At 42.6% G+C, this 23,101-nt stretch overlaps 1 protein-coding gene across 2 annotated transcripts; it reads left to right on the forward strand.

Moving 5' to 3' along the window:
- The first annotated feature begins 2,704 nt into the window (after positions 1-2,704).
- On the forward strand, positions 2,705-21,576 carry HM13 (histocompatibility minor 13). 2 transcript variants are annotated; one of them, XM_075176543.1, is made up of 12 exons: positions 2,705-2,982; positions 5,693-5,791; positions 11,223-11,305; positions 11,700-11,788; positions 14,163-14,248; positions 15,352-15,477; positions 15,557-15,614; positions 15,721-15,804; positions 16,495-16,531; positions 16,889-16,991; positions 18,293-18,378; positions 19,294-20,449. In XM_075176543.1, the coding sequence occupies exons 1-12, from the start codon at positions 2,806-2,808 to the stop codon at positions 19,442-19,444; spliced, it is 1,179 nt and encodes a 392-aa protein (XP_075032644.1). In that variant the 5' UTR covers positions 2,705-2,805; the 3' UTR covers positions 19,445-20,449. The 2 variants fall into 2 exon arrangements, with proteins under 2 accessions (XP_075032644.1, XP_075032646.1); XM_075176545.1 differs by lacking the exon at positions 19,294-20,449 and adding an exon at positions 21,285-21,576 and having other exon boundaries at positions 2,707-2,982.
- The last annotated feature ends 1,525 nt before the right edge of the window (positions 21,577-23,101 follow it).

Genomic DNA, 23,101 nt, shown 5'->3' on the forward strand with positions numbered 1-23,101 from the left:
TATGGAGCTGGAAACCAAGGACAGTTCACTACCCGAATCTACCAGAGCCAGCACCGGTTGGTGATTCCCAAACACATTCACGCAGAACAAGCAGGACTTCTTGATAACCAGACTCACTGCAACCACTTCTTTAGTGTTCTACCAAGTTCAGCAAGCTGAGCCCGAACTGGTATATCTTTGGAGAGCCTTCAGTCATGATATCGTTGGGCCTCCCCTGCTCTGGTGACTCCAACACTCGCTAAGATGGCGGTTTTTAGCCACTGATAATCGATAGCCTGGTCCTCATCTAGGTCTATTTAGGTTCGCTGTGCTTCTCCTGAAAGATAGGGAGCCTGGTATTCGGACCAAGATCCAGGTGGCCACTTGGCTCGGGTGGCGCAACGCTCAAAGGCACATTAGATATACCTTAGCGTCATCATCAGAAGTTAATTTCTGTAGCGCGGCGGTAGCTGGAGCCTCTCTATACCGTCTCTCCTGGGCAATCTTCTCACGGAGAAGTCGAGTACTTTCCTCCTGCACTGCTGCCACATGCACAGGGGTTCTTAAAATGTCTACCATTCTCACAGGAGTTTGTGCTGGGAAATTAAACTTAGCTTCTCTCAGCATCCAGGTAACAACAGAGCTTCTGGGCCACATCCAATTCACAACTGAGTTACCCACAAGGTGGGGTACTACAATTATCAGAAAATAAATTAGTTTTTGCTTGTTTTTAAACCCCTTTTGTTCAGCTGACATGTGCTGCTGAGAAACCCTAATTGGTAAATAGCAAATACCCCCCCCCAATTTCTTTTTTCTTGTAACACACCCAACTCACAGTCTGAACCTTTAACAAGTGTGGCACTACAGTGACCAGTAGTGTTTAAAATTCTGCTTTCTTTTGCCAGAAAATAGGTGCTAATCAGTTCCCAATGCAAAGGTTTGTCTCTTCACAGCAACACATTGGAAACAAAGCATTACAACAGTTTGGTGGATTATAGTGGTCTTTAACAGGCTCCACTCACCACCCTTGCTTCTGGAGGCTGGTAGGACGGCTCTGTCTTAGCTGTCCTGCAGATCCCAAGATGACACCAGTTGTGACAAAGTACACCATTCACAGGAATCAGACACAGGTATACTGAACCAGTCAGCTGTTTATTAGCAGTTGTCAGGATGGTAAAACAGCTCCAAAGCTGTTACAGCAATCATATCCAGTAACAGTACACGAAAATCCCCACCACCTACATCTGGCTAGACATTACTTCCCTGTCTACTCACCGGCCACTTACTAGCATAGGTGGTGCCACCCACACATACAGGCAGTGGGCCTAATTCATTAAGGATCTTAAATGAAGAGGTATCTTATTTCAGTCTCCTGGACAAAACCATGTTACAATGCAAGGGGTGCAAACTAGTTTTCTGTTTTGCACATAAGTTAAATACTGACTTTTTTTTCATGTAGCACACAAATATCAACTTTAAATTTCAGTGTACAAATAAGCTATCAAGTATTTGTGTGCTACATGAAAAAACAGTCAGTATTTAACTTATGTGCAAAACAGAAAACTAGTTTGCACCCCTTGCATTGTAACATGGTTCTGCACTTTCACTGGCATTGCATTAATGTAAGCACAAAAACTGTGTGGCGCAAGCTTAATGGAATGAGCTTCAATGGCCGAGCAGCTGCATGCAAACCTCACATCACCAAGACCAATGCCAAGCGTCTTATGGAGTGGTGTTAAGCACACGGACAGTGGACTGTGGAGCAGTGGAAATGTGTTCAGTGGAGTGACGAATCACGCTTCTCTGTTTGGAAGTCAGATAGGCGAGTCCGGGTTTGGCGGATGCCCGGAGAACATTACTTGCCTGACTGCATTGTGCCAACTGTGAAATTTGGTGGAGGAGGGATAATTGTTTTGGGCTGTTCTTCAGGGTTTGGTCTAGGCCCTGTATCTCCAATGAAGGGCAATCTTAATGCTTCAGCATACCAAGTCATTTTGGACAATGCTATTCTTCCAACTTAGGCAACAGTTAGGGGGAAGACCCTTTTCTATTGCAACATGACTGTGCCCCAGTGCACAAAGCAAGGATTACAAAGACATGGTTTGATGAGTTCGGTGTGGAAGAACTTGACTGGCACTCACAGCGCCCTGACTTCAACCCCATCGAACACCTTGGGATGAACTGGAACAGATTGTAAGCCAGGCCTTCTCGTCCGACATCAGTGTCTGCCCTCATAAATGCTCTACAGAATGAATAAGGACAAATTCTCACAGTAACACTCCAATATCTTGTGGAAAGCCTTCCAAGAAGAGTGGAAGCTGTTATTGCTGCAAAAGGGGTACCGACTCCATATTAAAGTATGTGTGTTTGAATACAATGTCATTACAGTCCTTGTGGGTGTAATGGTCAAGCTTCCAAACTTTTGTCCATGTAGTGAGAGTGTGTGTGTGTGTGAGTTTATTGAGTTTTTAGGTTTAGACAACATAGTTATTGTAAGTAATTAGAATACGTTGGGTTTGTTTGCAGAATAAAGTACATCGTCAATAAAATGACAAACTATATAGCTTGTGATGGAACTACAGGTGCCAGGATGCTGTACCAGAGAAGCGCTGGAGAGCTGTCTGATATATGGTGTTCTCCAGTTACACGTTGCTATGGCTAAGACCCGCCCTCTGGGTACCACAGTGTCTCGTTGCTAGGGAAGTGAAGTTCGCAATCAGTCGCTCGAATCCAACGTCATTTCCGGCAGCTTTGGTAACGTGTCCTTACCGGCGGAACTGAGTATCCAGACAATTTCTGAGCTCGGAAAACATCGATATCCCGGACATGGCGGAGCTGGAGCCCGCGGCTCTGCATAATGAGACAGATACTGCCGGGAATGGCACGGCGAGGCTGGCGAACTCTCTGGAGGGGACTGCGCTGGCGTACGGGAGTCTGCTGGGGATGGCACTGCTGCCCATCTTCTTCGGGGCATTGAGGAGCGTCAGCTGCGCCCGGGGCAAGGTGAGATGACAGGGTTGCACATCCCCTATCACTCCCGTTATAGGAACCATAACCTCTATAGCTGTGATCCACTGACAGAGCACTGCACTGGTACCTGCTTCTACCTCCCACTATCACCCTATAGCTGTGATCCACTGACAGCACTGTACTGGTACCTGCTGCTTCTACCTCCTACTATTGCCCTATAGCTCTGATCATTACACTGCACTGGTACCTGCTTCTACCTCCCACTATCACCCTATAGCTCTGATCCACTGACAGCACTGCACTGGTACCTGCTTCTACCTCCTACTATCACCCTATAGCTCTGATCATTACACTGTACTGGTACCTGCTGCTTCTACCTCCCACTATCACCCTATAGCTCTGATCCACTGACAGACCACTGTACTGGTACCTGCTGCTTCTACCTCCTACTATCACCTTATAGCTCTGATCTACTGACAGCACTGTACTGGTACAGGGGCAAACGCAGGATTTGTAGAGAGGGGTTTCCACACCACGCCGCCAGTGGGCGTGACCAGCATGCATGGGGGCGTAGCTATAATTTTAGGCAGTGCTCGGCTGCTCTCCAACTCTTCCTATTCCCATAATATACATGGGCAATGCTGCGTGCACTACTGTTAGGTGCATGCAGCTCTCCCTTTTCAAGCAGAGCCCTGTGAAGCAGGGGCAGGGTCCAGCCAACTCAATTATACAGTGCCCCAGGCTTGGAGGGGGTTTCCAGGCACTAGGAAACCCCCCTCGGTTTGCCTATGTGGTACCTGCTGCTTCTACCTCCTACTATCACCCTATAGCTCTGATCATTACACTGTACTGGTACCTGCTGCTTCTACCTCCTACTATCACCCTATAGCTCTGATCATTACACTGTACTGGTACCTGCTGCTTCTACCTCCTACTATCACCCTATAGCTCTGATCATTACACTGTACTGTTACCTGCTGCTTCTACTTCCTACTATCACCCTATAGCTCTGATCATTACACTGTACTGGTACCTGCTGCTTCTACCTCCCACTATCACCCTATAGCTCTGATCCACTGACAGAGCACTGTACTGGTACCTGCTGCTTCTACCTCCCACTATCACCCTATAGCTCTGATCCACTGACAGACCACTGTACTGGTACCTGCTGCTTCTACCTCCTACTATCACCCTATAGCTCTGATCCACTGACAGCACTGTACTGGTACCTGCTGCTTCTACCTCCTACTATCACCCTATAGCTCTGATCATTACACTGTACTGGTACCTGCTGCTATCTCCCACTATCACCCTATAGCTCTGATCCACTGACAGAGCACTGTACTGGTACCTGCTGCTTCTATCTCCTACGATCACCCTATAGCTCTGATCCACTGACAGAGCACTGTACTGGTACCTGCTGCTTCTATCTCCTACTATCACCCTATAGCTCTGATCCACTGACAGAGCACTGTACTGGTACCTGCTGCTTCTACCTACCACTATCACCCTATAGCTCTGATCATTACACTGTACTGGTACCTGCTGCTTCTACCTACCACTATCACCCTATAGCTCTGATCATTACACCGTACTGGTACCTGCTGCTTCTACCTCCTACTATCACCATATAGCTCTGATCATTACAGTGTATTGGTTTCTGTTATTTATAGCTCCCCCTATAGAAGCTATATCTCCGATTATTTCACTGACAGCTCATTACACTCTGCCCGTCCATGCTACTTATTTTCCCCAATAGAACCAAAAGTTGATAAGTCCAAGTTAAACTGGTAAATGCTTTATATATGCAAGGTTTTGTCCTTGTTTGATTTTATAGCTGCTGCAGTTTTTTTTTTGTCACCTTACGAATAAATGCTGATGTTATCTTTGTGCAACTGTGTATTTTGGATGTAGTTCCATTTTGCAACCTAAAGGGGGTATTTTATTTAGGAAATGCAGCAAATTTTATTTCATTAAATTAAATATTTTTAATCATGTAGACATGTTTTAAACATGCCAGCATATAAAACAGGTTTAGTACAGTAAAGAATGTGGACAAAAGAAAAGTTTTACTCCCACATCCCCCTTCTTCATACAGCAGACTTTTTGTGGTAAAAAAAAAAACCTGCTGTAGTTTGTAAATCTCATTATCCCTTATTTGATCCACCTGTCATTTAGCATCCTGATTTATCTGAATTTTTATGAGATCATATTTACAGCCTCTTTTCCTGTGCCATCATTTTTGTAGTCTGAGCTTTATGGTGAATAAGTTACTGCCATTGTAAACAGGATGTGATGAACCTTATGAAGAAAGTGGTGACTGTTCACATGTGCTTTCAGAGTGAGCACTGGACAGACAGTTAAGCCTATTGCCTTACATCCATGTTCCATTAATTGTTGACTGAACACTTATACACAGCAGTTGTTTTTTTAAATAATAGGGTTCACTATTTGTAGTGACAATGCTGTGAAATGGCCCTTATTTCAATACAATAAAGAAAGTAAAATGGAAGAGCTGCAGAGTATAGTGCAAAAAGCACACGTTCTTATGCGCTTCTAGGTGAAATAACCCGCATTTTAATGACAGCATGTATTTCAGGTAACAGGAATATTTTTACACCATATTAGCTAGGTTGTGTACCCAATGCATAGAGCACATATCATGTTATCGACCGTGTGTGTGCTGTGTTTACTAGGATGACTGATTAAAAAATAATCCATAACCCATTGTCTTTCTCTGCAGAATCCATCAGACATGCCTGAAACTATAACCAGTAGAGATGCTGCCCGGTTTCCAATCATCGCCAGCTGCACCCTATTTGGGTTGTATATCTTTTTTAAAGTGAGTGGCAGACAGTGTGTACCTCTTATATACACTATATTATATTTTTATTTGTAGTTTATAATTTACATTGTGTAACACCTTTAAATCACAGAACTTAAAATACAATTCATTAAGGTGATTACCGTATTGCTAAAATGACATCATAAACTTAAAATGTGTCCTTGTTTAAAGTGTGGTCTCTAATGACACTGTTTTTACAGACTTAGTAGGTTAATTGGCTGCTATCAAAATTGACCCTAGTCTCTCTCTGTCTGTCCGTCTGTGTGTGTGTATGTTAGGGATTTTAGACTGTAAGCTCCAATGGGGCAGGGACTGATGTGAATGAGTTCTCTGTACAGCGCTGCGGAATCAGTGGCGCTATATAAATAAATGGTGATGATGATGATGTGTCTTTACCCTTACAGTGTACCTTTTTTTAAATAGTAAGTCAAAAATGGCAGGCACACATAACTTTTTGTATTTGCGCAAATATGCCTAATTGTTCACATATCATACTCCAAAGGTCCGTACCCACATCCCAGAAGTTTGCAACTTGCTATTTTTGTAGGATTGTGGATCCAACTGAAAATGCTAAATAGAGTGAATATCACTGCCGAATCCTTCCTACTACTGAGAATTTTAGACATTAGGACCATCTCTTTCTTAAACTTCATTTTTCTCCTAAAATACTGCTTAGTTTAGCATGCTTTGTCACTTAAATTACATGTCCCTTTTGTGTGATGGACAGATTTTATTTTGTTGTGGAACTGTGCCTATAAATGTGCACAGTGATCCTAGTTGCATGTGTAAAAAGGGGTGTTTGGGATGTTCTATAGTTATGTGACTGACTGTGGAGGAAGGGAGTTTTAATTCAAGCTGTACATTAAACACTTCTATTCATTAAACCCATGTTCACCTATGGGTCATCATTCCTGGGACATGTTGTTGTAAATGTATGTAAGAATGTAGCATTCAGAGGCATAGCAGCTTATGGTGTTGACAATTTAAACTAGGAGCTGCCGCTTGCCCTAAGTTTCACTTGACAACTAATACTCTCTATAGAGTGAACTTACTTCTAAATTGTACCTACCTGTTTCAGAACTAAACCCCTCCCTGCTAAAATGTCTCCATAACATAAACAATCTGGGTCAGGTTTCCAGCTGCCAGATTTCTTTAGGAGTCAGAGGACACTGTGGTTTCAAGATTATTATTATTATTATTATTATTATTATTATTATTAATTTGTTAGGCGCCACAAGGTATCCACAGCGCCGCACACAGTACTAACAGTAGACTATACAGGGTGAAACCATACAGAACAATGAACAAAAAGTACCAATACTTCAGAAACTCCGGCTAGTCATATGCAGTAAAGACGGAGCGGAAGAACAGGTATGGAGACAGGAGGGGAGGGGGGCTCTGCTCATACGAGCTTACATGCTAAGGGAGGGTAAACAGACCAGGCACAAGGAGCCAGTTGAGGCAAGAGGAGAGAAGGGAGGACGAGCTAAAGGGAGGAGATGGGGGTTAAGTAGATGGTTGGTAGGCTTTGAGGAAGAGGTGAGTTTTGAGTGCACGTTTGAAGGAGCACAGAGTAGGAGAGAGACGGATGGAACGAGGGAGGTGGTTCCAGAGAAGGGGGGCTGCAAGCGAAAAGTCTTGGATTCTGGAGTGGGAAGAGGTGATAAGAGTGGAGGAGAGGCGGCGGTCGTTGGCCGAGCGCAGGGAGCGGGCAGGAGTGTGAATGGAGAGGAGGTTAGAGATATAAGGGGCAGTAGAGTTGGAGAGAGCCTTGTAAGTGGTGGTGAGGAGTTTGAAAAGGATTCTGTAGGAGAAGAGGAGCCAGTCTACGGCAAGGCAGAGAGGGGAGGCAGAGGAGGAGCGGCGTGAGAGGAAGATGAGTCTTACGGCCGCATTGAGTATAGAGCGGAGGGGGGAGAGGGGGGAGTGGGGGAGGCCAGTGAGGAGGAGGTTACAATAATCGAGGCGGGAGATGATGAGTGCGTGGATGACCGTTTTGGTGGCATCCTGAGAGAGAAAAGGACGGATGCGGGCGATGTTGCGTAGTTGGAAGCGACAGGCTTGGGCAAGGTAATAAATGTGGGGGGCAAAAGAGAGAGAGGAGTCGAGGGTGACACCCAGGCAGCGAAGTTGGGTGACAGAGGAGATGGTGGTGTTGTTGACGACAATAGAGAGGTCATGGTGGGATGAGAGTCTGGGCGGAGGAAAGACAATGAGTTCAGTTTTAGAGATGTTGATTTTGAGAAAGCGCTCGGACATCCAGGAGGAGATGGCGGAGAGGCAGTCGGATACCCGAGCGAGGAGGGTGGAGGAAAGATCAGGAGAGGAGATATAGAGTTGAATGTCGTCAGTATAAAGGTGATACTGAAGACCGAAGGAGGAGATGAGAGCACCAAGGGAGGAAGTGTAGAGTGAAAAGAGTAGAGGGCCAAGAACAGATCCCTGCGGGACTCCTATTGGGAGAGGGTAGGGGGAGGAGTAAGAACCAGACGTGGATACAGAGAAGGAGCGATTAGCGAGGTATGAGGCGAACCAGGCATGGACAGAACCAGAGAGGCCGAGAAAGAGAAGAGTTTGCAGCAAGAGGGGGTGGTCCACGGTGTCAAAGGCTGCAGAGAGGTCAAGGAGGATGAGTATGGAGAAGTGACCCTTGGATTTGGCTGATAAGAAACCATTAGTAACCTTGGCCAGGCCAGTTTCGGTAGAATGGAGGGGGCGGTAGCCAAATTGGAGCTGGTCAAGGAGGGAATTGTCCGCGAGATGCCTGGTTAGGCGGCTGCAGACAATCCGCTCAAGTAATTTGGAGGCATAGGGGAGAAGAGAGAGAGGGCGATAATTAGCAAGAGAGGTGGGGGTCAAGATTGGGTTTTTTTGAGGATAGGAGAGATAAGAGCATGTTTAAAAGAGGAGGGTACTACACCAGAGGAGAGTGATGGGTTGAAAAGGTGTGCTAGGTAAGAGCAGGCCGTTGGAGAGAGAGAGCGAAGATGGAGGATTACGGCACTCTCACAAAGATGGTGATAGCGTACTCTCAGAATTACCAACAAAACCTGAGAGAACTGCCATCTAATATAGAAAAATGATTGCAATCTGAACTTCCTTAGAAATAGCTCTGCCCTGGGTACCAGAGTTCAGCATCTAGAGACCCACATGGTGCAACAAGGGGAAACAAACACTAGGCCTGACAATTCCATAATACCCCTTTCACATTGAAGACCCTGGAATAACCCAGGTAGTGTCAGTGTGAATGGGTCATGACCAGGGTTATTCCAGTGTTGGAGCCGGATACACTGCAGTATGAAAGGTGTTCCTGGGTTATTCTACCCAAGTCGGTTAAAAGCAGCTCATTGGACTCTGCTACATCATCTATATGAGCCTCTACTGTTCCCTTTTAATGACTGAACTGATAATGCAGGGCAGACAAAGGTCCAGTGTGTAACCCGGGATTAAAGTGCGGTGTGAAGGGTTGCAACACAAGTTGAAACCGTTTTCATTATCCCATGGCTGACCTGGGATTTTGGTGAGAAAGGGGTATTAATAACATACCCTGTTTGACTATCTCAAATTGACCATCAAGAAGATATAGAAAATGGATCCTGCAGAAGACTAATAATAAAAGTTGGTGAAATCATAGTGGATGTATCTAAAGGATAATTTAGCACCATTGTATTCATCCTCCTTCCAGATCCTTTGAGCTTGATCATGCTCAAAGATCACTACATCGCCCACCCTCCTCCAAGATCAGAAGTGCCACGATGTGTCATAGCTAGAATATAGTGCCCACTTCCTATTCTTCCTCAGGGTGTTATTTTTTTGGGGTATTACTTCACAAGAGTTAAATTACGATGGTAAGTCTCTAAATGGCAAGAACATTTCTTACACAGCTTAAAATGCTGCATATTTGATGCTCGTGTAGATACATTCAGAAATACTTGAGAAAACGCTTATAAATAAGATTTTGGGAATAAACCTACAATTGGATCCATGGTTAACTCTTCTTCATAGGAATCCTAAACATATTGAGAAGTACACCTGCAAAAGCCATAGGAAGTTCCTTACCTGAGATTAGAGAGACCAAAGGAGCATATGGTGGGTGGTTTCAGTGAAGGGAATTCAAGCATCCTGACCCCTAGACAATTCGTCCCTTGGTTCAGCCTGATGAACTAAAACCCAAAACTTAAAGGGTGGGAGGGCAACAGGTGGGTGATGTGATCTGCATTCCCATTCTGGCTCTAAACCATTCCCTCCTACTCCCTTTTCTTTCTCCTACTATTCTCATGCATCTATCAGTTACAACACTAAGATGCCTAATTACTAAATACCATATATCCATTGCTACATGTACAAAGCAGGTAACATCTTGACCAGGAACCACAGGCGTTATTACATAGTCCTTACTGGTAGCACTAAGTTTCATCATTCACTCGTTCTGTATCCACTGTAAAGCCTTCTGGTATTCCAAATATTGTTCTGTTTTTTGTATTCTAGTACTTTTAAACTTTCACTTTTTGTATCATGGTGACCTTTTTCATGCATGTGCCTCTATAAATATATAATTAGCGTGTAGATATATAGGATTTAATTAGCTGTGGTGCGATATAAGGGCACTAGCTTCCTTTAAACACACAGAGGAAGATTTCACAATGAAACCATCACTTCTATGAACTCCACCTGACACATCCTATTCAGAAAACAATGTGAAGGCCGCAGATTTATGGGCTGCACCAATATTCCTGAGTGCAGCCTGTCCTATAACTAGGAACTAGTTATCTCACGGACATTCTTCTGTAATGTGTCTAACTACTGGGTAAACTGATGCTGCTTTCTTATTCATAATGTTTTCATAGAATGGCTACCATCACTTGTTGTGTGGTGACGGGTCTACTTTAGAGGGGAACTCCACTCAAGCAAAAGTATCCTTTAATCAGGTTGTTTAAAAAGTGTGACATCCTGTGGGCCCTATGTGGATAACAGTGTAGTTGTTTTCAAAATTCCTGTTTTTAGAAAAGCTAAGCATTCCTACTGCTGTCCACGCTCACTACGGTCAGATGGTTTTTTGTGTTGTTTTTTTTTTTAGCAGATTGTAGCATGTGGCCCCTAAAACATTAACAACTCTCTTTAATCAAATGTGGCAGGTCCAAAAAGTTAGTTCGCCAGCGACTACTTGAACAGGTGTGTGAGTTTTGCAGCCTAGGATAGAGTTGTTCTTGTGATGTAGTTACTCGGCTAGACCACCAAATAACTGGATTTGCACAAACTTACCCTTCCTATTTATGGCAAAATTGATTACATCAGTCTGTTAGTGTTCACCATTCGCTAGAGGGGTGCCTGCCAAGGCTGCTGATGTATCCAGTATAGTAAATGGAGCTGCGCCAAGCTTAGTCATATAAAGGGCTTGTCTAATGTCATGTCCGTCTCCCATCCACAGATCTTCTCCCAGGAGTATATCAACCTTCTGCTCTCCATGTATTTCTTCGTCCTGGGAGTGCTAGCTCTTGCACACACAATAAGGTGAGCATGATTTAATGATACATGATGTGTGCTAACATGTCATAGACATCACTATATTTCTTTTTGCTACTCACAACATAGCCAGTTTCCCATGTGGGGTGGGAAATCCCAAGATTCATCTAGCTACTGTGCTTAAACAATGACTTTTACCCAACTTTCTACTGGTTCATATGTTATAAGTGATGGGGTCCTAGCTTGTACACCATTGTATCCACCTTCTTCTTTTATCCCTGCTTAAGGACAATCCCCAGCCCCTCTTACATGATTTTAGTTATACTGATCCTTCCATCACTTCACTCCTATTTTTGTAGCTTTTGTTACCCAAATTCTATTACATTATTTCTTAGTTACTGTTATAAGCAAACTCTTAATTCTGTCACACTTCATTCCACAGTCCAGCCATGAACAGACTGTTCCCAGAAAACTTCCCAAATAAACAGTATCAGCTGCTCTTTACTCAAGGCTCTGGGGAGAGTAAGGAAGGTGAGTGCATCAAGCATGTCAGGGTGGGACTAGTGTTGTTGGTGAATTAGACCCGTACACGTTTGGGATCAAAGAAATTTCTTGTTTGGTTTTTTTTATTATTTGTTTTTTAAATAATTGATACTTTTCTCTTTTTTCTTCTTTTTTTTTTTTTTCTGTTAAATCAAGGTACCATTAAATTGATTTAAAAATATAGTTGGCATTACTAATATTGCAAATGTCTATTACTGCTTGAAATGACTGGTTTATAATTTATTATTCACATGACTGCAAAGCCCCATTTTCAGCAGCCATTACTCCAGTGTCTTTTTGTCAAACTGTCAATGGCCAAAACAAAACCACTTTCTCAAGAAACATGTCAGTCCGTTGTTTGCCAAAAAACTGAAGATTTCATACAAAGGTGTCCACAACTGTCTTGAGAGAAAAGGGCCAAACTGGATCTAAGGGGAATAAAAAAAGTGGAAGGCCCAGATGCACAAGGGGATAAGTTCATCACACTCTGCAGTTTGAGAAGCAGATAGCTTACAGGTCCTGTTGGGGGCTTCCTTATGTAATACACACCATATACCAGTGTCATCTGCAGTAGTAAAGAGACGACTCTGGGATGCTGGCTTTACCCATTTGAAACTGGCAAATGGGTAAAGAAGGTCAAAATGGGCAAAAGAACACAGAAATTGGACGGTGAATGACAATTGGAAGAAATCAAGCAGTGTGGTGCTCTTGGCAGTGTTCTTCTGGGAAACTTTGGATCCTGACATTCACGTGTATGTTACTTTGACACGTACCACCTACCTAAACATTGTTGCTGACCAAGTACACCACTTCTTGGCAGTGGTATTCCCTGCTGGCAGTGGCCTCATTCAGCAGGATAATGCGCCCTGCCACACTGCAAATATTGTTTAAGAATGGTTTGAGAAACATGACAGAGTTCAAGGTGTTGACTTGTCCTCAAAATTCCCCAGATCTCAATCCAATTGAGCATATGTGGGATGTGCTGGAAACACAAGTCCAAGCCATGGAGGCCTCATCTCGCAGCTTCCAAAACTTAAAGGATCTGCTGCTAACGTCTTGGTGACAGATACCACAGGGCACCTTCAAAGGTCTTGTGGAGTCCATACCTCTACGGGTCAGAGCTGTTTTGATGACACAAGGGGGACCTACACAATATTAGGCAGGTGGTTTTAATGTTGTGGCTGATCATTTGTATGTGAGATGTAGAGCTAATACAAGTATGCTGGAGGAGTCTTGATGCCTTCTGTCAAGCATGAAGGTGGAAATGTAATGATATGGGGCTGTTTTTGTGCTGGTAAGGTGGGATATTTACACAGAGTGCAAGAAATAATGAACAAGAAAGTTTACCACTCTATTTTACAACGTCATACCATCCCCTGTGAACAGCACTTGATTGGTGTAAATTTCTGCATGCAGCAGGGCAATGATCCTAAACGCTTTTAAACACTACTTATAAGTTATGCAAAAACTATTTGATGAAGACACCGTGAGCCGGTGTACTGTCTTTGATTGACTGGCCGGGCCCTATTAAGTTATTGTTGGATGAGCTAAACTATAAGTTCAGGGATAAATGCCCTACAAGCCAGTCGCACCTCTGGGAAGAGATGCAGAAGTTGTAGGCACAAATTTCCCCTGAATATGTTCAAAAACTGACAGCTAGAATGCCAGACATCTGTAAAGCTGCGATTGCGGAAAATGGAGGGTTGTTTGAATAAAGTTTGATGAGTAGAACAGTTGTATTAAATAAATTAAGTTATAACTTTATCAATGTATTGACAATAATTTCAGGTCAATTTAATGGTACCTTCATTTAAAAAAAATAAATAAAAAAAAATGTCCATTTACTCTAAAACCATTGCTTAGTGTTTCCAAAATTGATTGTGTTTGCATGTGTATTAGTTGGCAGTAAATAGTTGTAATGTATTCTGTGTATGTGCAACTCTGGTCACACGCTGTAATGTTGTTGACCTGATATTGACCCGTTTGCGATCCTAAAAAAAACGCCAATTTTTATTATCCATTAGTGACTGTTCAGGCCCTTATCCAGCAAAAGCAGTCAGAAGATGGACTTTGCTGGCCTGTATGTGCAGTTATCTTCATTAGCAATGAACAAGTCCCTATATGGTTTGGAAAGTGAACTTGAACAGAGCCAGATCTCCTCCAGTTTGGCTACCAGCATGAGGGACCAAATTGTTGAGGGATCTACAGCTGTGATCTGGGGTGCACATACCCCATGCTGTTAAATGTGCTTTCAGGAATATACATATTTTTTTTAAAACCGTTTGAGTTGTTGGCATGTTTTGATATTCTCTGATGCCTCTGGTCATACATATATGCTGTCTTTCTTTTCACTTGGTGGTAGAGATTGTGAACTACGAGTTTGATACCCGGGACCTGGTCTGTCTGCTTCTCAGTGGGGTGGTCGGGGTCTGGTACGTCCTGAAGAAGGTAAGGCCTGGCTAGAGCATGTAAAATGTGCTCTTACTCCTTAAACAGCATCCTCTGTGTGCCTTAACTGTGTACTGAAATTTCCTCCTACTGTTCACACGTTACACTCTTCTTACATCCATATTTCATACATTAAGCAAAAATGCCCTATCTGCATTAATCTCATCTGAGATATGGGCTCAAGCACATCAGTATTTCAGCACAAGAGCATCCAAAGGTGTACTGATTGGAGGGGGGGGGGGGGTTTAGGCAGGATGAACACACGGCGTTGGCTCAGAGGAGCAAAAGATATGTCTGCCACCCCTTAGTGTTAAGGCAAACTATCTCCCCACACAATATTTTGCTTATGTACACACTAAAGATGGACAGGATTGTCACATTACTGACCTGTAGCAAAGGACATTCACTAGCAGAGTATCCCTAGCAACCTGTAGCTCATCCCAGCGGGTCAAAAAACAGGGCCCTATCTGTGTGGAGTTTGTATGTTCTCCCTGTGCGGGTTTCCTTCAGTTTCTTCCCAGACATACAGGTAGGTTAACTGGCTTGTGGAAAAAATCAACCCTAGTGTATGTGTAGTAGGGAGAGTAAATTGTAAGCTCTTCCGGGGTAAGGACTGATGTGAATGATTTATTGTATAATGTGCGGGTACTATATACGGTTAATAAATTGTATCTCTGCTCCGCTTTCACTGTAGTGAACAGTTTACATGACTGTGACATCCTATGCAAATTCTAGGGATGTATATAGAAACCAGATCTAGAAAGTATACCAGGTACTGCTTAAATAATCTAATCGTAACCCAATAACATATATATATATATATATATATATATATATATATATATATATATGTATGTGCAAGCAGTTGCCTCCAATAGATATCCTTAGAAGAATGTTGTAATGAGGAAATCCCCTATTTCTGGTCTTCCTCTTAAACATATACTTGTGTTACTCTGGTTATAGAATTCCTGCAGCTATTCCCTTGTTCTCCATGTGACTTGTCATTGCACTGCATGGTTCCAATGCATTTTGTAGTGAAAGATTGTCCTGTATATTTTCCTGTACTCAGTGTGTGACATTATGTTTTTGTGATCTTTTTCCAGCACTGGATTGCCAATAACCTCTTTGGTTTGGCATTTGCTCTAAATGGGGTGGAGCTTCTGCATCTTAACAATGTCAGTACCGGTTGCATCCTGCTAGGGGGGCTCTTCGTCTACGACATCTTCTGGGTGAGTGCGCCAGGGAGCACTGGTACAAATAGTAGGATTTATGGTCAGCCAGGGGGTTCCCTAACTTTCTGTTTTTTAGGTGTTTGGAACCAATGTCATGGTGACTGTGGCCAAGTCTTTTGAGGCACCAATAAAATGTGAGTGTCTAGCAGCAATGTTCCCTTCTTACACCCTTGTTTCAGACTTCAGACTTTTTTTTTTTCTTTTCTAACCCTTGTCATTCCAAATTGTATTTTCCCTCAGTGGTCTTCCCTCAGGACCTGTTGGAGAGGGGACTTGAAGCCAGTAACTTTGCCATGTTGGGACTTGGTGATATTGTCATTCCAGGTGAGTCCACCAGATGGAGCTTAAAGCAGAGGTGCTCAAACCCAGTCCTAAGGAGCTACCAGCAAGTCATGTTTTCAGGATTTCTGTCTGTAGCAACAGATGGGATAATTCCTGACCCAGCCCAATAAATTAAGTCACCTGTGCATTATTAAAGAAGGCCTGAAAACATGAACTGTTGGTAACTCTTGAGGACTGAATGTGGGCTCATCTGGTTTAAAGTGTAATCATTGTAAAAAGCACAGCTGCATTTGTTAGTTTAAACAGTAATTTGGGCCTCTTTTAGACTTGGAGCCAATACAGCTAAATTGTGCAAATATGCACCTGAACAAACCATGTAGCAATGTAATTTCTTACTTTTTTTTTTTTTTTGCGCATGCAGAGAAAATACAGTTGCCTTTTGCATTTAGCACACAAATACTGGCCACTTTTATTTTAATGCTGTAGTTTGGCATTGAGCTAGAATTCTCCCTACCAAATCTAAATCCTAACCTCCCCCTACAGCGGAACATGATTCGGCCCACGTAATAATTGCACCTTCTAGCTGGATTTACTCATAACTGTAAATGAAACATTTTGTGAACTGAGCCAATATTAAGGTTCTAGTTCCTGTAAAAAGTCTACCTCAACTGTGTGTAGTTAACCAATACACTTTATACATGTTACATGTTCCGTTTCTCTTCCTCTTATCAGGTATCTTCATCGCATTGTTACTCCGTTTTGACATCAGGTGAGTGGAGGACTTTGGAAATGACACAGGTGTGAAGGGGCAGACCATGTAACACAGTGTGGGATGGAACGATGAGTAAGTGTTTCAAGGGATAAGAATCACAGAGGTGTCTAAGTTGAAAGTATAAATGAAGGTTACTCAGTAAGGGAGACACAGCAGGGGGTGAGTTTAGTATTGTCTGGTAAGAGCAGGATTGACTCACTACTGAAGCTGGTGCCAAAAAATGGAAGTAAGTTTTCCTGTGGAACAGTGTTGGTGGAAGAATAACAAACATCAGGACACAATCAAAGAGTGCAGGGGGTCTGGTTATCTAATATGTCATTAAATATAGACCAGTAATGTTCTCCTCCATTTCAGCTTGAAGAAGAATTCTCACACGTATTTCTACACCAGCTTTTTGGCATACATCTTTGGATTGGCTGTGACTATCTTTGTGATGCACACCTTCAAACATGCTCAGGTGAGATTCTAGACTTAATACACACAAGATTCCATAGCCACTGAATGCTCAATTCTCTCTGAGAAGTCTGCTCCTAGACAAACACACTACATTAGTAGATATGAAGAATTTGAACTCTGCAGTAAATGGGTTAAGTGAAACTGGCACGATATATTCCATATGAAAGCAGAGCTTAGATATTTATCTGCTGCGGTGGTACTTCCTGTGACAGTGCAAACAGTAGTATAGTAGTCTGCAATCTGGTATCCATAGACTATACAAACAACTCCAGCATCCACAGGCTCAAAGTAAGAGCTCAGAATAGTGCACTAAAGAATAACACATTTATGCCCAAGATAAAAATACACTTGAGGGGGGAGCAATTTAAACAAAGTGTCTATGTCCCTTTTTCTTACATGTTTCTTTATCAGTTGGGACGCTAGCTACGGCAGGTTGTATGAGTTCCTCATATGTAATTGATACTTAGCCCCTCTATGGTGATATGATTGGCTACTGATGTATAATCAGTGTCTGCCTCACAATAGTCTGGATGTTATAATGCAGGCCTGTCCACCCTGTGGCTCTCCAGGTGGTGTTACAGCATGCTTTGCCAGCTGATAGCTGACTTATAGTCTCGACAACACTTGGAGAGCCACAGGGTGGTCAGACCTGTTATAATGTGTTATGATGCACTACACATGTCCACACTTATCAGATATTCATTCGGGAGACTGGTTCAATATAAATAGAATGGGAAGTGTTCATTAGTTCACCATAAAATAGTCTACATGCAAGCACTTCTCTAGCTGATGGAATTTATAATTGTGGTATTACTGCCTCCTAAATCTGTGTAATCACAGGTGGTGATCTCGGGCGTTCTGATACACTTAAAATATTTATTATATTCCCTACATCATCATTAGCAGCAGCTATTTATACAGCACTACTGATTATGCAGCTCTGTACAGAGAATTCCTCGTCACCATCACTGATTCCGCAGAACTCACATCAGTCCCTGCCCCATTGGAGCTTACAGTCCAGTTCTTCTCAGATGGAACACCACAGTGACAGGTGTATACAGTGCTACCTCCTAAAGTCTGTATGATAGTAAGCATGTTTCTCAGGCACCCTCAAGATCAGCAATTTATTTAGGAATTCAGTACTGTACACACAGATGAACTGTAATTTGTAGCAACCATTAGTCTCTTGCACTAAACATTTGAAAGCTGATATCTGATTGGCAGGCTTATTCAGTAACATTCTGTAACCTTGAACAAAGAAGTGTTTCTGCTTTTCTGATTTGTGTGTTTCTTGCTCCACAGCCAGCGCTCCTTTATCTAGTCCCAGCCTGTATTGGGTTTCCTCTGCTTGTGGCCCTGGTGAAAGGAGAGATTACAGAGATGTTCAGGTGATTAAGCATTACAAGGAAGTCTTCATGTGGGGAGGGGGTGTAGTGTAGAGTGGTGGGAGGAAGTCTTGAAACTGTCTTCACAATTTCTACCTCCTTTTTCTCTCCCTTTTTCTCTACCCATTTCTTTCCCTGCTCTTTGTTCATTTTTTTTTTTTTTTTATCTTCTTTTTTTTTGTTTCCTTTTCTATCTCCTTGTTCATGTGTTCCTGCCTCCTTTTCGTTCCATTCACCATTATCATGTTATTCCTATTTTGCACTGCTCCTGTCCTCCCAAACCTCCATGCTGCTATTGTCATTGCATTGTCCTCTGTACTTTCTACGCTATTATATATCTGTCCATTTTTTTATTTTTTTTTTTATATTGTCTTATCCATTTCTATATGTGGCCACATCTCATCCCCTACCACTACTCATGTTTGTGGCCACTACTCTGCCCACTAACTGTAATTTTCTTAAATGTTGCCATGTCTTATTCCTGACCTGTATTGTTCCTCTGTTTGTCCACCTATTGTTCCTCTACCATATGTGTGGGGCCACTTATCTTCCTCTGCTTGTTCCTTTCTTCTGTGTGTGGCCACATCTTGTCACCTACCTATATATTTTTATTTTTTTGTGTGGCCATGTCTCTTCTCTTACTTGCACCCTTCTTCTGTCTGTGGCCATGTTTTAACCCCTTCATCTACTTTTTCTGTGTGTGGCTATGTCGCTTCTCCTACCTCTCCTCTTGTTTGGCCACATCTCCACTCTTTCCTGTACACTTCTGTGTGTTTTCTCCCTTTCTTTGCCCCTATTCTATATGTGCGGGTGTCTGTCTTGTCCCAATTCTCGGACCACTTTCTTCTCCCCCACTTAATCCTACCCCCTTCCTATCCTCTGCTCTTGCTTTCCCTCCTATCTTCTACTCTCCAACAGCTATGAGTCCTCTGCGGAAATTCTACCTCACACTCCACGCCTCTCTCACTTTCCGGTGGTTTCTGGATCTCCTGCTAGCCTGGCTGAATCCATGCAACAAAAATCCTGTTCCCCCCGCCGCAGGCGGCACCTGAACCCCAGCTCCATGTGAAGGGTCCCACTTAAGTCTACATTTGGACAGGTCTATCCCACCTCCGGCTAAGAGCCCCTCCCCAATCTCACCTGCCATCCAACAGACTCTAGCCAGCTGATTAATCGTCTCCCGTAATCCTTATTATTACTCGCATGTATCCAGTGGACACTAATGCCTTGGATCGGATTTCATGACTGTAATTCCATACCATACGGGGCACATAGCACAGATTCCATGATGCCATGTAATGGATGAATGCTTTTTGAGTTTTTGCCCCTAAGGTATACTCTCATAATTAAGTATACGACTCCCAGCCTCTCAGAAATTATGGGGCAGTGCTGCTGGAATAAAAGACAATATCTCAGCTGGTCAAGGGATCATTTTTCTTGTTGGTTTCTTGTGAACATAAGATGCTCAGCAATTTTCCCTGCATTCCATGTGTAACTACAGCTTACACTGGTGTGGTGGTGGCATGTTACAAACGGGAGGGATTTAACTCTTGAGGAGGAATGGGCATTCGACCAAACCGTTCAGAAATTAGATTGCCTTTAAATTAAACTTGTTGTCTACTCACAGCGGAGGCATGCATTTTGTGGGGTGTACCAATATTCATGACAATGCATCTCACATTCCTCAGTGATGTCACTAGAAAATTGATAGGCTGGATATTGGTTTAGCCCAAATGGCTGTCTCCTCTGGATGCAGGCAAACAGGTGCACTTGATGATTATTATCATATATTACTCAGCACTGTATAGAGCATGTGTAGTCAATCTCATCAGTCCCTGCTTCATCGGAGCTTACATTCTAAATTCCCTATCAAAAATGCAGACTAGGGTCCACTTTAGTCAGCAGCCAATTAACCTAACAGGACTCTGGGAGATAACTCATACAAACTCCACACAGAGAGGGTCCTGGTTGGAACAAAATCCCTACTATGTTTATTTTGACATCTGCTGAAGTTATTGTAAGAGTTAGATAATGGTGGCATCCACAAAATAAAATGTACAATTATTTCTCATCATGGTGCTGTTTTGTGGGGAAGCATTTTGTTTTTCCTTTGTCTTTTTTTGGCATAAAATGGGAAATAGAGCTTTAATAATTAGCAAACTTATTTCTGCATCCTTTTAATACAACAGTTGTCCATGCTGTTTTTGACGTTACTGCTTTCATTAAAAGGTTATCTATATACTATCTAGAAAACAGAGAAACACTCAAACACATTACTGTCCCATTCTATTTTCAGTTTAATTATAGTTGCCCAGATCCCGATTAGAAAGATTTGGTTGTTCTGTGTCCTGTACAAATGTCTGGCTAAGGCACTATTAGTGCAGCTGCATGATGACTTCTTACTGCATTTCTTGTCCTTCTGAACTGATTTCAGGATTGGTGGTCATTTTGGGCTCAAATATGCTGCAGTTTGACTAATTATGTTTAAACAGCCTAATTGACAGTGAAAATCTCTGTGTGTGTGTGTGCGCGCCTTAGGGTAGTGAAAGGCCCAATCGTATATTTTTAAAAACCGCCTTCATAAGTGTTGTATATCAACCATAAGACAGCAGAAGAAAATTATACAAGTCATATAATCAATTAAGGGTATATTAATTAATTTGGTGTGATGGATCCCCTTTCCACACTGTTTATTTGAACATATATACTTACATTTTTTAATGTCAAAAAATGCCTTTTCGTATTGCATCACCTAGTGCCACTTGAATAGTGCCAGAAAAGTGAGAGTCCTTGTATGGACCAGTTTCTGCTACATGTTGTCCTGGGATGGGTGGTGGGATTTAGGTGGCTGTGAGCTGGGCTGGGTGTGTAACTGGGCACATTATCATTTGCCACCCTCCTTCTTCCAGATACGAGGAGCAACCGAAGAACACATCCACAGACCATAAGGATGAGACAGAAAAAAAAGAGGACTGACTCCCACCCTTTAATGGGGAGGGCTAAAAATCTGTGGGAGATGACGAGCACTGCCCATTCATTACTGCTCCTTCTACAACTCTGCAATCTGTGTGTGTGAACAGCTTATACCCCTCCATCCCCCATAGTGTGTGTGCATATGTGCCTGTCAAGTGTCGCTGGGCCGGTATTTTTATATTGTGTATGGTGGATTTGCTTTCTATGGTATTAAATCATCAGTGAAGATGCCTGTTGTGCTCCAATTCTTCAGAAGAAGAAAAGCTTTGTACAGCGATTAATGTTGTACTGTGTGTACAGAGAGGCTTTATAATCTATAACTCTACTGTCAGTGTGACATTTTGTGTAAAAAGCCTACAACCGTATTGTCTGTCCAATATTTTCTGCGCAAAGCCTATAGCTACCCTGTTGTTCCCAAGCCGTGTATACAGATCCTTCTAATGTCCTGTCACTCGTGTAGAAGAGACACTGTCAGTTCCATGCAATATAGAAAAATACAGCTGTACTGCCAATATCACACAGTGTATATAGATCTTACTAACTGGGTGTAGGGGAGAGTACAACTATGCTATCAGTCTCATGCTGTATGAGGAAATACAGCTGTTCTGTCAATATCACACAGTGTATGCAGATTCTTCTAATACCCTGCCATTCTCCTGTTGGGCATACAGACTACAGCTGTGCTATTGTGCTGTCAGTCTTACTTGTTCATACAGGCAAAACCACCTATAGTGTGATTACAGAGGATCCATCTCTCTTGTCTTTCTCACACTTGCTGTTCAAAGATTATAGCTCTGCTGTTGTCACTCTGAAGCTGGTACACACTTATGCAATTATCTTGCAGATCACATGATTTATGATTGTTTGGTCAGATATTGCCAGAATATGTACACTCCAACGATCATGTTTTATTGTACCAAAGCACATCACATCTGTTGATTTAGTTCTAATTTTTCTAAAACTCACGATCAGCAATGTCTTTTTTGTGTACGGATGAATCAGCAGGCTCATCGGGACTTTCAATCGTTGGTGAAATCGTCAGAGACATTGCATCTGAAGTATGATTGCCTAGGTGTGTACCCAGCTTGAGACCACAACTGGCCTGTCTACCACACTCTGTGCACAGAGACTGCAGTTGCCATGTTTTTCTCACACTGTGTACAGAGATCATTTGTATATTGACAGACAGAATACATGCAGTCTGTATACACCCACTGTGAAACTTTCTCTGTACAGCAACTGCATCTCTCCTTTATCTCACATGCTGAGTGTGAACTGACAGAACTGTATATTGTCACTATACAGCAGGGGTGGGCAAACCAGTCCTCAAGGGCCATATAACAGTTCATGTTTTTAGGATTTCTTTAATCATGCACAGCTGAGTTAATCTATTTGGCTGGGTCAGTAATTATCCCAGCTGTTTCTACAGACAGAAATCCTAAAAACATGAACTGTTATATGGCCCTTGAGGACTGGTTTGCCCACCCCTGCTATACAGTGTGTACAGAGACTGCATTCTAACTGTCTTACATGAACTGTGTATGCCGTTTTCACAGTATGGGCCTCATTTACAGTTTGGCATAAAGATGTGTCTTGATTGCTCTTTTTATGTCTGTATATATATTGAGTTGCACATATCTGAAAATACTAACATCATAAAATAGAGTTCATAAATGCATATGAAGCAAAGATATGCTATGTAATTTCTAAAGAGCAAAACGGCTGAGATGGCGTAAAAATCTGCTTGGGTCTG

This window comes from Mixophyes fleayi, chromosome 6 (assembly GCF_038048845.1).
Source record: "Mixophyes fleayi isolate aMixFle1 chromosome 6, aMixFle1.hap1, whole genome shotgun sequence".
NCBI lineage: Eukaryota > Metazoa > Chordata > Amphibia > Anura > Limnodynastidae > Mixophyes > Mixophyes fleayi.